The sequence below is a fragment of the Phyllobates terribilis genome, unplaced genomic scaffold, assembly GCF_046119375.1.
Source record: "Phyllobates terribilis strain yellow unplaced genomic scaffold, ASM4611937v1 Scaffold_1__5_contigs__length_1240528914, whole genome shotgun sequence".
NCBI classification, from domain to species: domain Eukaryota; kingdom Metazoa; phylum Chordata; class Amphibia; order Anura; family Dendrobatidae; genus Phyllobates; species Phyllobates terribilis.
Window position 1 is genome coordinate 561,246,568 of NW_027362761.1, and position 14,272 is coordinate 561,260,839.

Here is a 14,272-nt window from a genome sequence, read left to right on the forward strand (position 1 = left end):
AGTCTGGAGTATGACCCTTGTGCAGAAATCCCGGCACTTACAGCCTCGGCTGCTATCAGTGAAGTTATTATTAATGGTCGTCTGAGGAAGGTTCTGCTGCTGAATGCACTTGGGCAAATCATCAAGATCCGCTGCTGGCAGCTCCTGTGTAATCACCGACCAATGACGTCACAGATGTGCTCGATGGGAGACAAGTTCGGAGACGCTGCAGCCATGGGAGCACGTTTAGTCCATGCAGGCTGCTCACATGCCCAAAACACCCACTTCAAAGGTGGGAAACCTACAACCCTCCTATTTGTTGCTCCAGTTCATCAGAATGTCCTGGCAAAATTGGGAGCATTGGCATGTAAGCACAGAACAGTTTCAACTTAAAGGGGTTTTTCCACGAACAAAGTTAATTTTAAACTTTATGGTAATCAATAGATCTTGGAATAATAATAACTTACACAATTTGATTTGATTTAAAAAAACTGTTCCTGTACTGAGATAATCTTATAAATGTGCCCCTGCTGTGTACTGTGTAATGGCTGTGTCTGACCGTACAGGAACATGGTCTGATCATACCACATCTCCTGGGCAGGGGAGGACACAAAAGAGGATACAGACAGGACAGCAGGGGTCACAGTTAATTTATTTTGTGAGGTAAAACATTTCACTGCCTATTTTTAAAACATGTTTTACCTCACTGAAAGAATCAGCTGTGATCCTGTGCTGTCCTGTCTGTATACTCTATTGCTTCCTCCCCTGCCCAGGAGATGTGGTATGATCAGACCATGTTCCTGCAGGGTCAGACACAGCCATTACACAGTACACAGCAGGGGCACATTTATAAGATTATCTCAGCACAGGAACATTTTATTTAAACACATCCAATTGTGGAAATTATTATTATTCCAAGATCTATTGATTAAAATCAACTTTGTTCATGGGAAAAACCCCTCTAAGCTTGTTCTTCCTGGGAAGGCCCTAAAAATACACAGAATTGCCCTTTTTATGCAAATCTACATAATCCCCACGTCTGTACGGTGCCAGAATCAGGAAAGTTGGGACAGACTTACTCTACACACCAAGTGAAAACTATTATTAACAGGAACCTGTTGGTCGATACTTACTGCCTGAACCATGCACAATTGAAGCCAAGTGTTTTTTCTCTGAAGCTCTTTGGCATTTCAGAGAAAACATAGTTTAATGATCCCCGCATTGCTGTAGTTGAGTGACAGGTATCTCCCAGGTGTGTACATAAGGAGAGACCTGTCAATCATCCGGAGCGATGTGAGGAGAAGCCGGCCAGAAGAGGTGCTGGACTAGTCCAATCTCTTCCAAGGTCTCCAGCCAGATCTTTACACTGTTTTCTCTGCAAATTGTCTCTTCAGAGAAGAAGAGGATTAGAACTCTAGTGTCACCTATTGGAAGTAGCAATCTTAAAGTCAATATTGACCCTTTAACGAGCCTCACCATATGACTTAGGATAAAAGCCAAATCAGAATCTCAATTTGCAGACACGGTGTTTCGGGGTATCACGCCTCATCAGTGCAAAGTATGAGATCCGCACATTCCTCAACCAAGAATCTGCGAAAACACCAGTGCATGCCCTCATCATCTCCCGCCTCGACAACCTCAACCTCCTGCTCTGTGGCCTCCCTTCTAACACTCTCACACCCCTCCAATCTAACCTAACTCTGCTGCCTGCCTAATCCACCTGTCCCCCTGCTATTCCCCGGCTTCTCCCCTCTGTCAATCCCTGCACTGACTCCCCATTGCCCAGAGACTCCAGTTCAAAACCCTAACCCTGGCATACAAAGCCATCCACAACCTGTCTCCTCCATATATCTCTGACCTAGTCTCCCGGTACAGACCCGCACGCAGCCTCCGATCCTCACAAGATCTCTTTTTCTACTCCCCTCTTATCTCCTCTTCCCACAATTGTATACAAGATTTCCCCTGTGCATCCCCCCTACTCTGGAACGCTCTACCTCAACACATCAGACTCTCGCCGACCGTGGAAACAGGCCCACCTCTTCCGACAAGCCTACAACCTGCAGTAACCCTCGCTCCACCACATTACTGCATGACCTCCTCTACCCCCACCTACTGTATCCTCACCCATCTCCTGTAGACTGTGAGCCCTCGCGGGCAGGGACCTCGCTCCTCCTGTACCAGTCGCTGACTCGTTTTTGTTCAAGATTATTGTACTTGTTGTTTGCTACGTATACCCATTTTCACATGTACACTGTGTTCCAAATTATTATGCAAAAAGTGTTTAGGAGTGATAAGGGAAGAATTTGTTTGTTTGTCAGTTAAACTCATTGATGGTGATGTGTGTCAGGGCTCTTTATATCACTGTAAGCAATTGCAGACACCTGTGCTAATTAGTTTGGCAGGTGTGTCCAATGAAAGGCAAGACTACTTAAGAAGGCTCTCTCACATTATTAAGCAGCCTACATTTTCTGCCAAAATGGGAAAGAAAAAGGATGTGTCGGCTGCTGAGAAGCAACAAATTGTGGAGTGTTTAGGTCAAGGCATGACTACAATCAACATTGCCAAGACACTTCATCCTGATCATCGTACAATCAAGTATGTAGCTGATTCACAGTACACTATAAGGGAAAATTGAGGACTCTTTCCTACAGGCAATTACGTCAGGTTAAAAGAGCAGCTGCAAAAAAGCCTTGTCATAGCAGCAGACAAGTTTTTGAAGCTGCTGGTGCCTCCAACGTCCCCCGATCAACAAGATGCAGGGTCCTTCAGAGGTTTGCAGCTGTGCGTAAGCCATCCTGTCGACCTCCTCTATCCACTGCACACAAGCAGAAAAGGCTCCAGTGGGCCAAACAATACATGAAGACTGACTTCAAAACTGTTTTGTTCACCGATGAGTGCCGTGCAACGCTCGATGGTCCAGATGGATGGAGTGGAGGATGGCTGGTTGATGGACACCCCATGCAAACACGGCTACGGCGCCAACAAGGAGGAGGTGGAGTAATGTTTTGGGCTGGAATCATGGGGAGAGAGATTGTCGGCCCCTTTAGGATCCCTGAAGGGGTAAAGATGAACTCCATAATGTATGTGGATTTTCTTAAACAGCACTTCCTGCCATGGTTTAAGAAGAAGAACCGTGCATTCCGCAGCAAGATCATTTTCATGCATGATAATGCACGGTCTCATGCTGCACATAACACATCTGCATCTCTGGCTGCTATGGGCATAAAAGGGGACAAACTTATGGTGTGACCCCCATGCTCCCCTGACCTCAACCCCATTGAGAACCTCTGGAGCGTCATCAAAAGGAGTGTCTATGATGGCGGGAGGCAGTTCACATCTAAGCAACAGCTCTGGGAGGGTATTCTGTCCTCATGCAAAACAATTGAAGCAGAAACCATCCAAAACCTGACAAATCCAATGAATGAGAGAGTTCAGAAGCTCCTTTCGAACAAGCGGTCCTATGTGCAAATGTAACATCACCTAGAATAAAGTTTTGAGTTGAAAACTGTTTGATTTCAGTTTGTATTAACCTGCTAATGCTTATAATTTCAAAAATGACCATTTTTTTGTTCCTTATTAAAATGAAAAGGTTGAAAACTCTGCTGTGCATAATAATTTGGAACATGCATTTTGAGTGCAGTTTGAGTTTTTTTTTTTTTTTCAAATATCCTGTTATCATAGGCAGTTTGTACAAAAACCTTTCAATTGTACTCTAATAGTTATTTGACTGGAAAATTACAATGACTGCAATTCATATAGGTAATTTGGGAAAATCTGAGAAAATATTATTTGCATAATAATTTGGAACACAGTGTAAAGCGCCATGGAATAAATGGTGCTATAATAATAAATAATAATAATAATCTGATTTGGCTGGGTGAGAGGCTTAAGACTAGGATCTAAGTTGTAACGTTTCTCATTGTGCAGAGTTACAAGCCAGGCCTGGCATGTCAGAGTGAGGAGACTTATATACGCCATGAATGCTCCTCTGGGAAATTAAATATTCAAATTGCCTCTTGAGAGAGGAAGAGGATTAGAACTTTAGTGTCACCTATTAGAAGTAGCAATCCTAAAAGTCAATATCGACTCTTTAACTAGCCTTGCCATATGACTTAGGATAAAAGCCAAATCCTAAGTCATATGGCAAGGCTCGTTAAAGGGTACATAATGACACATCTACTATCACTACGCGAGTCATATGAGCCCCCCTATATTCTGGATATAGATCACAGTGGATTCCCAGCAACCAGGCAAAGCAAGTATTTTGTGTCCCCTAACCGGTGGGCCATATTACACATGATTCAATCTTTACCTCTTTGTTGCTGCCTATGCAGAGTGCAGCAGTGAAGATAAGTCTGCCATCAGCTGCTGCCCTCTGCATAGCCAGTGATCAAGATGACAAAGCTCATTTATGTATACTGAGAGCCTTGTCATCTCAGCCGCTGCTTTTGCAGAGAGTAAGAGCCGATGACAAATTCATCTGGACTGCTGCGCTCTGCATAGGCAATGCTGGGCCGGCCGCTCTAAGAAGTAGTTGCGCTTCCAGATACAAATCATTTCATAGTGGTGTGAAATCTTGCACCCCTATAGATATTGGCACCCAACGCAATTGACCCTGTGGTCCCCCACCCAAGCCGCTGTGGGCCACAGGGGCAGTTGTGTCAGTCTTGGCATGCTCTTCAGGAATATGGGTTAAACAGGGTGACAACCCTTACAGGAGCTGAAAGGCGATCATGTTCGTTATCACAAATGTAAACTGCAACAACAATCCCCCCCATAGAAACTATACCTGGATAATATGTCAGTGGTGCGGAATGGGAGAATTTTAACTAAAGGTTTTTACAACATTGCATGGTCTATTTGACACATAAAAAAACAATTACCGCAGCTACTCACTGTATATATTGTAGATCAGGGGTGTTTCTAGGGTCCCAAAGAGATCAAGGGCCCAATTTTGAAGGATTTTATGGATTTAATCTCTCCCTGGCAACTTAAAAAAAATTATATACATATATAGTTATCATATAATACAACTGCTGCTATAAAAGGGCTAAATATTACCTACATACCACAACACGATCTTCAGAGACCAGTAATAGCAAAATTACCATTATACAAGGGTTAAATAATACCGCTACATGATGGCCAACACCATTACTCCTACACTGTGAATAAATACTACTGCTATACCGCTACAGAGCAAAACATATTAACAATAATACCACTGTATACCTACAACCCTACAACTACATTCAAGTAATAATGGCCTTTTAATGCCCCCTTCAAATAGTAATTACCCTTTGAAAGTACCCCTTCAAGTAATAATGACCTCTTGAAATAATACTTTCTGAGTGCCCCCATCAAGTAGTAATGCCCCCCTTGAAAGTCATAACGGCTCCTGAGTTCCCCATTCAAGTAATGTTGTTGCTTGAGTACCCCCTTCACGTAATAATGCATTGAGTACCCCCTTCACGTAATAATGCATTGAGTACCCCCTTCACGTAATAATGCATTGAGTACCCCCTTCACGTTATAATGCATTGCGTGCCCTTTCAAATAATAATACCCCCTGAGAGAGTCCCATCCGAGTATTGCCACAATTTTTCCACAGCCTCCTCTAAAAATAAAGCTTATATTCTACTAAACTCATCCCCCGATAATCCACAGAGTCTTCTTCAGTCCTCCGCACAAGAGCAGGTCAGCGTAGGTGGTGCAATGCTCCAACGTGGTAGCGCCGCCACCAGAAAGGACTGGTTGGGTAGGGAGTCTGTGGCTCCCTATACTGCCACATGATCGTCCTGTATCGGCATCGAGTTGACACCTATACAAGCTCAAAGTGGTGCTTGGTAGAAATTCCGAACAATAGGCAAAAAGTCAGAGGCTCGTGCCGGAGCCAGAGGCTAGTGGCAGTGGACCCCACTGCTGTAAATACTGTTGATATGAGCTAGATTTGAGATAGATTTGACGTATATTTGGAATTGTATGACACGTGTAAGGCAAGAAAATAAACATAAATATCTTGTTCTTTCAGGCAGGATAAGCTGAAGATTCACATGCGGAAACACACCGGGGAGCGGCCATATTTGTGCATCCACTGCAATGCTAAATTTGTCCATAACTACGACCTTAAGAATCACATGCGCATCCACACAGGAATCCGGCCGTACCAGTGCGAGTTCTGCTACAAGAGCTTCACCAGGTCCGACCACCTCCACCGTCACATCAAGAGACAGAGCTGTCGGATGTCCAGGCCCAGAAGAGGCAGGAAGCCGGCCTACTGGAGAACCTCCAGTCTACTGTTTGCCCGTAACAACTGTCCTGAAGATGAGGCCTTTGTTATGATGCCGCCAAGTCTAGAAAGTGGTGGCAATCACAGGCCTAATGGGACCATGGGTGTACCGGGTCCAAGCCCAAAACATCTACTTGAAGAACCTAAAAACCTTCTTAATTTGCAAGTCTTAGACAATCAATATGAGGACTCTAATCTAAAACTCCTGGAGAGAACGCGTTTGGAGTCGGACAGACTTTATGCGTTTTCTTTGGCGCACAATGAGAATATCTCCCCACAGCCGTTCTTTGTAGGAGCAGGTGATCCTTGGAATATGACATTGAATCATGCTCCTCTTTCTGATACTAGTAACTAGATCAAAAATATTGGCTTTAAAGGGGCACTACTTCATGGAGGCAGCCATGTGGTATACTGTACTAATCTACTAATGACATGGGGTTAAAGTGCAGCTCTTGATTGGCTGCACTCTTTGGACACAAGCAATGGCTGCCATAACCTTTGACCAGGTGGCCGGTCCACATCAACGAACCAACATGCACGCCATTGTTTCCCTTGTAGATTATTTTCTTCTTTTTTTTCATGAGATCTATACAATTGTATGGAAATTGACAGTCGACAAATCATTCCAAAGAAGCACAGACACGATATATATGTATAGTACGACTATATGTATATACGAGTATAAAGTTCATTTATGCATGTAAACTTTTTCTTGTAGTAAACTTTTTGACACTCGATAAAGACCTGAATTTGGAATTCATGCTCTGAAAGGGAAAATAATTTATTTTACAATTGAGGAGGCTATTAAATCCACCCTCCAGGTTTACAACTATACAAAGGCTTTAGAATAATGGAGCATGTTGCTGCAGGTAGGTTTTATGGAGCAGGGTTTTCTATGGACGGCAGAGCCGAAAGTGTTCAGGTCCCAACGCAAATCTCTAAGTAGCTCCTATTGCTACCACATGCCTCTTATAATACTGGTGGCCCTTGGGCCTCCTAGGGTCCGGGTGCGACTGCTGCTTCTGCCGCTAGTTACGCCCCTGGCCAGAGGTGTAGCTTCAATAGTCACAGGAGTATGGCCCTGCAGTCACTTCCCGCAGCTTCTATTACCACCCTGAAACAGAACATCATCCTGGGATGGCGCTGTTGTCACTTCCCGCAGCTTCTATTACCACCCCAAAACAGGACTTCGTCTAGGGACGGCGCTGCAGTCACTTCCTGCAGCTTTTATTACCACCCCGAAACAGAACATCATCCTGGGATGGCACTGCTGTCACTTCTCGCAGCTTCTATTACCACCACAAAACAGGACATCATCCAGGTACGGCGCTGCAGTCACTTCCTGCAGCTTCTATTACCACCCCAAAACAGGACATCATCCAGGGACGGCGCTGCAGTCACTTCCTGCAGCTTCTATTACCACCTCAAAACAAGACATCATCCAGGGACGGGGCTGCAGTCACTTACCACATCTTTTTCATCACCATTCATTGATGGTGTCCTGTTTCGAGGGAGATGGAGAAATGACCAAATCTTCAGTGTCCACCACCACACTTCATCTGTGCTCGCCACTGGCATAACTTGAAGCTTGTGGGCTTCAAGCCCTAATGCAGAATCTCCAACTGTGCCCCTCAACTAACACAGGTCTTTAATAGTAATAATCTGTTATATGGAGGAAAAAGACGTTTTAGGCCCCCCTAGTCTCCAAGGCCTGGAATGCAATTGAATCCCCTGCACCTATTGTAGTTACATCCCTGATGCCCGCATCCTCAGTGGCCGTTGCCAAACTTCTGTCTCTGCCACATGCATCTTCAAAAGCTACTTGTGACAGGCTGTCTTTCCCTGAAATTAAATGTAATGAGGGTGCGGTGATAGAAGCAGGGTAAGTGACAGCAGCGCCGCCTGATAACTATATGTCAGAGGGCGGTGATAAAAACTTTGGGACAGCACTGCTATCTCTCACCCTGCTTTTATCACTGCACCCTGATGACGTCTCGTTTCAGGGAAAGAGACTGTGGTGTCAGAAGCAGGGTGTAATGACGGGGGCGACCAATGCTGTGGGTGGTGGGGACAGAAGCGTGGTGCAGCCACTGAAGATGTGAGCGGCAAAGTGTGGCCATACATATAGCACCCCCCTCACCTCCCTGATACAGGACATCATCGGTGGGATGGCTGTGACGAAACCTTGATACATAACCACAGTGCTGCTCCCTGATGACATCTTGTTCCAGAGGGGTGATAGAAGCTGTGGAGAAGTGACTGCAGGGCCATCCTCCTGTGATGTCCCCTCAAATGAAACGTCACCGGAGGTAAAGAAAAATATGACCGATATAGGGTATAGCTGTATAGGGAGAATGGTAGGGAATTTTATAATAAAGCAAATTACAAAAGTGACTAGGGGTTATAGAAAGATATTTATAAAGGGCATGATAGGAATTGAACCATCAATTTAATGTGCTGGATATAGGGAAATAAAATTATTAAATATATTTTTACTGTATATATATGAAAAAACACTGTTTAACCCATTTCAGATCACGGCTTCCCCTGCCGGTGGTCCTCTCCAGGTAGTGAGATCATGTCTTGATGGGTGGACATTATTCATTTATTTTCCTCTATTTGTGTGTCATTTGTTTCAGAAGTGAGTCGTCCTCCGATATATAGCACTTATGTACAGAGAATTTTTGGAAAAATTGACACACTACCACTACAGCTTGTATTCAGATCTGTGAGTCTCTATGGTAACAGACTACAAACCCTGTGTAGTCAGATCTCGCAGTCAAACTCACTTCCATCTCTTCCCTACATCCAATTCATTTACCAAATTTATGTGAGGAAGAAATGGAATAGAGGAAGGATATGACTGCAGGATCAGACTACAAAGAATTTTATGTCTGTTTCTACATAGCTCTGCATAAAAGCTGTAGACACGAAACGGTAGAAACTTTTTAATGAACACATGGTGGCAAAGGTTGACACTGATCCAAATAGAACTAAATACACCAAAAATCTCCTAGATGAAGAGGCCAGTAATCAGCTGAGTCATGGAAATGACAATTGGTCTGACCATGCCCTTGGGATGATTATCGTCATCTTCTCGCTCTTTACTAGAAATAAAAAACAAACACCCTCTAGATGTGACAATCAGACACCAGATTACCTTTCTACTTGGTAGAAGAGGTGATAATATGAAGAAAAGATTCTGTTTACTTTCTCTCCCGGTTACCAAGGGAGGCTGTGATCATTAAGAGGGGTGATCACATGAAAACAAGTTCCTGTAAATTCTCCCCTGGGAGAGATGAGAATAGCAGGCTGTGATTAGTAAGGTGATAACATAAGAAAAGGTTTCTGAGAATTTATTTAAAGGGAACCTGTCATCTGATTCATGCTACCCAAACCATGGGCAGCATGAATCAGAGTTTGGCTATGCTATCACAGCCATGTTTCTTTTACTCGGAAACTCTGGAACATTTCAGAGAAATCATACTTTGAAGAACAATTAGAGGACTATGTATCTTTGCTGACAGGTCCCCAGAGGCTTCTCCTCGCCCCACTCTCTTTGATTGACAGGTTTCTCCCCAGACAGTTTTCTCTGAAATACCGCAGCATTTCAGAATAAATGCAGTCACTCTCTTGGTCCGGGTAGCACGAATTAGGTGACGTGTTCCTTTAAAAGTTATTTAAGATTATCTTGCACAGGCTTTTACCACATTTCTATGATTTTTCTTTTTTAATAAATCCTGATTCTGTTCTAATTTGTTGTCCTTGTATCAATTCTTAAATGGAGACTTGAAGGAGGAACTTTGTCATCTGCTCACAGTCGTCCTCTGTGGAGTTCATTTTTCATGAGCTTCGACATCTTAAAGTGGATCTGTCACCAGATTCAACAATACAAACCGCACACGTTATTAATAGATCTATTAGACCTGATGAGGCCGGTGTACTTACCCTATCAGTATGAGCATTTAATGAATCCAGCTAAAGAGGGATAGAGTTCATGAGTCCAGAGTATTCAGTCTCTGCCCACCCAAGCCTGACTGCAGCTTGTACTGAGCAGCGTAAAATCTCAGCAGCAGCAGGGAGGAGGACATTGAGGAGCTGTTAGTTAGGCCATGTTCACAAGTTCAGTATTTTACATCAGTATTTGTAAGCCAAAATCAGGAGTTCAACAATCAGATTAAAAGTATAATAGAAACACGTCACCACTTCTGCATTTATCACCCACTCCTGATTTTGGTTACAAATACTAATGTAAAATACTGAGCAAATACTGATAGTGTGAACGTGGCCTTATGCTAAATGGGCAGAAATTGAGTTAAATTGGTCAAAAAGGATTATACAGCCATCTGGATATGGAGTTAAAAAGTACACCAGCCTCATCAGGACTAAGATCTATTTAATAATACAGTGGGGGGGGGGGAGAAGTATTTGATCCCTTGCTGTTTTTGTAAGTTTGCCCACTGACAAAGACATGAACAGTCTATAATTTTAAGGGTAGGTTAATGTTAACATTGAGAGATAGAATATCCCAAAAAAAATCAAGAAAATCACATTGTATAAATTAGATAATTTTTTTGCATTTAGCAGTGAGAAATAAGTATTTGATCCCTCTGGCAAACAACACTTAATACTTGGTGGCAAAACCCTTGTTGGCAAGCACAGCAGTCAGACGTTTTTTGTAGTTGATGATGAGGGTTGTGCACATGTCAGGAGGAATTTTGGTCCACTCCTCTTTGCACATCATCTCTAAATCATTCAGATTTTGAGGCTGTCGCTTGGCAACTCGGAGCTTCAACTCCCTCCATAAGTTTTCTATGGGATTAAGGTCTGGAGACTGGCTAGGCCACTCCATGACCTTACTGTGCTTCTTTTTGAGCCACTCCTTTGTTGCCTTGGCTGTATGCTTTGAGTCATTGTCTTGCTGGAAGACCCAGCCACGACCCATCTTTAATGTTCTTACTGAGGGAAGGAGGTTGTTGGCCAAAATCTTGCAAAACATGAACCCATCCTTCTTCCCTTCAGTACGGTGCAGTCGTCTTGTCCCCTTTGCAGAAAACCACTCCCAAAGTATAATGTTTCCCCCACCATGCTTCACGGTTGGGACGATGTTCTTAGGGGTACTCATCCTTCTTCCTCCAAATACGGCGAGTTGAGTTAATACCAAATAACTCAATTTTTGTCTCATCTGACCACAGCACCTTAACTCAAAACTCACAGAATCATCCAGGTGTTCATTGGCAAACTTCAGACGGGCCCGCACATGTGCCTTCTTGAGCAGGGAGACCTTGCGGGCTCTGCAGGATTTTAAACCTTCAAGGTGTAATGTGTTACCTATGGTTTTCTAGGTGATTGTGGTACCAGCTGCCTTGAGATCATTAATAAGTTTCCCCCGTGTAGTTTTAGGCTGATCTCTCACCTTCCTCATGATCAAGGATACCCCACGAGGTGAGATTTTGCATGGTGCCCCAGATCGATGTTGATTGACAGTCATTTTGTATTTCTTCCATTTTCTTACTATTGCACCAACAGTTGTCTCCTTCTCACCCAGCATCTTACTTATGGTTTTGTAGCCCATTCCAGCTTTGTGCAGGTCTATGATCTTGTCCCTGACATCCTTAGAAAGTTCTTTGGTCTTGCCCATGTTGTAGAGGTTAGAGTCTGACTGATTAATTGAGTCTGTGGACAGTAGTCTTTTATACAGGTGACTATGTAAGACAGCTGTCTTTAATGCATACATACCAAAGCTTGCACAATCAACAGGCAACCCTGGCACACCAGCCTAACCAAGGAAATGCGACGGGCTTCCAGGGTTGCTGAGCATAGATGGAAAAGGTCCCACTCCAATGAGCACTTCATGGCATTCAAACAGTCCCTCACTACCTTCAAGTCCACACTCACTACAGTAAAACAAACATACTTCTCATCTCTCATATCCTCCCTGTCTCACAACCCCAAACAACTATTCAACACCTTCAATTCTCTCCTTCGCCCCCCAGCGCCTCCTCCCTCTCCTCTCATCTCAGCCGAAGACTTTGCCTCATTCTTCAAGCTGAAGATTGACACCATAAGACAAAGTTTTTGCCTAAAGTCCCCCCAGCCCCTCCTCACACCTACTCAATCCTTCTCCACCATTACGGAAGATCAACTTTCCTCTTTACTCTCTAAATCACACCTCACCACCTGTGAACTTGATCCAATCCTGTCCCACCTCACCCCCAACCTTACGACTATCTTCATCCCAACCCTAACCCACCTTTTCAACCTGTCACTAACAACTGGTGTCTTCCCCTCATGCTTCAAACATGCCTCGATCACACCCATCCTCAAAAAGCCCTCCCTTGACCCATCCTCTTTGAATAACTATCGCCCCATATCACTTCTCCCCTATGCCTTAAAACTACTAGAACAACATGTCCACTTTGAACTGTCCTCACACCTTTCCTCCTGCTCTGTCTTTGACCGCCTCCAATCTGGTTTCCGGCTGCACCATTCTACTGAAACTGCCCTGACTAAAGTCACCAACGACCTACTAACCGTCAAATCCAAGTGACACTACTCTGTCCTCCTCCTCCTAGACCTGTCATCTGCCTTCGACACAGTGGACCATTCCCTTTTACTACAGACTCTCTCATCTCTCAGCATCACAGACTTGGCCCTATCTTGGATCTCTTTATACCTAACAGACAGGACATTCAGTGTCTCTCACTCACAGACCACCTCCTCATCTCGCCCCCTATCTGTCGGTGTCCCCCAAGGTTCAGTCCTAGGACCCCTACTCTTCTCCATCTACACCATTGGCTTCGGACAGCTCATAGAGTCATACGGCTTTCAGTATCATCTCTATGCTGATGACACACAGATCTACCTCTCCGGACCTGACATCTCCTCCCTACTAACCAAAATCCCACAATGTCTGTCCGCTATCTCATCCTTCTTCTCTGCTAGATTTCTAAAACTTAACATGAACAAAAGAGAATTCATCATCTTTCCACCATCTCATTCATCTCCTCCCACCCGACCTATCTATCAATGTCAATGGTGTTCACTCTCCCCAGTCCTGCAAGCTCGCTGCCTTGGGATAACCCTGGACTCTGATCTCTCCTTCAAACCACATATTCAAGCACTTTCCACTTCCTGCTGGCTCCAACTCAAAAAGATCTCCCGGATCCGCACATTCCTCAACCACGAATCTGCAAAAACACTAGTGTACGCCCTCATCATTTCCCGCCTCGACTACTGCAACTTCCTGCTCTGTGGCCTCCCTTCTACCACTCTCGCATCCCTCCAATCTATCCTAAACTCTGCTGCCTGACTAATCCACCTGTCCCCCCGCTATTCCCCGGCCTCTCCTCTCTGTCAATTTCTTCACTGGCTCCCCATTGCCCAGAGACTCCAGTTCAAAACCCTAACCATGGCATATAAAGCCATCCACAACCTGTCTCCCCCATACATCTGTGACCTAGTCTCCCAGTACAGACCTGCATGCAACCTCCGATCCTCACAAGATCTCCTGCTCTACTCCCCTCTTATCTCCTCTTCCCACAATGGCATACAAGATTTCTTCCGTGCTTCCCCCCTACTCTGGGACTCTCTACTCCAACACATCAGACTCTCGTCTACAGTGGAAACCTTCAAAAGGAACCTGAAGACCCACCTCTTTCGACAAGCCTACAACCTGCAGTAACCACTGATCCACCACGCCGCTGCACGACCAGCTGTACCCTCACCTACTCTATCCTCCCCCATTCCTAGTAGATTGTGAGTCCTCGCGGACAGGGTCCTCACGCCTCCTGTACCAGTCGCTGTCACATTTTGTTCAAGATTATTGTACTTGTTGTTTGCTATGTATACCCCTTTTTCACATGTAAAGCGCCATGGAATAAATGGTGCTATAATAATAAATAATAATAATAATATGTGAACAGAGCCTTACTGTTCACCAAATATATCCTACTAACAGTCTCAATGTTCTCAGGACTGTCCCATGAGCTGCAAAAGAGGTGG

At 44.4% G+C, this 14,272-nt stretch overlaps 1 protein-coding gene across 7 annotated transcripts in view; it reads left to right on the forward strand.

Moving 5' to 3' along the window:
- ZBTB7C (zinc finger and BTB domain containing 7C) overlaps nucleotides 1-10,023 on the forward strand; it is a 245,004-nt gene extending 234,981 nt beyond the window's left edge. For all 7 annotated transcript variants that reach the window (XM_073680492.1, XM_073680491.1, XM_073680490.1 and 4 more), the window contains one exon: nucleotides 6,011-10,023. In XM_073680492.1, coding sequence (XP_073536593.1) covers nucleotides 6,011-6,623 — 613 coding nt within the window. In that variant the 3' untranslated portion in view covers nucleotides 6,624-10,023. The remainder of the gene's footprint in view (nucleotides 1-6,010) is intronic.
- Nucleotides 10,024-14,272: the final 4,249 nt, after the last annotated feature.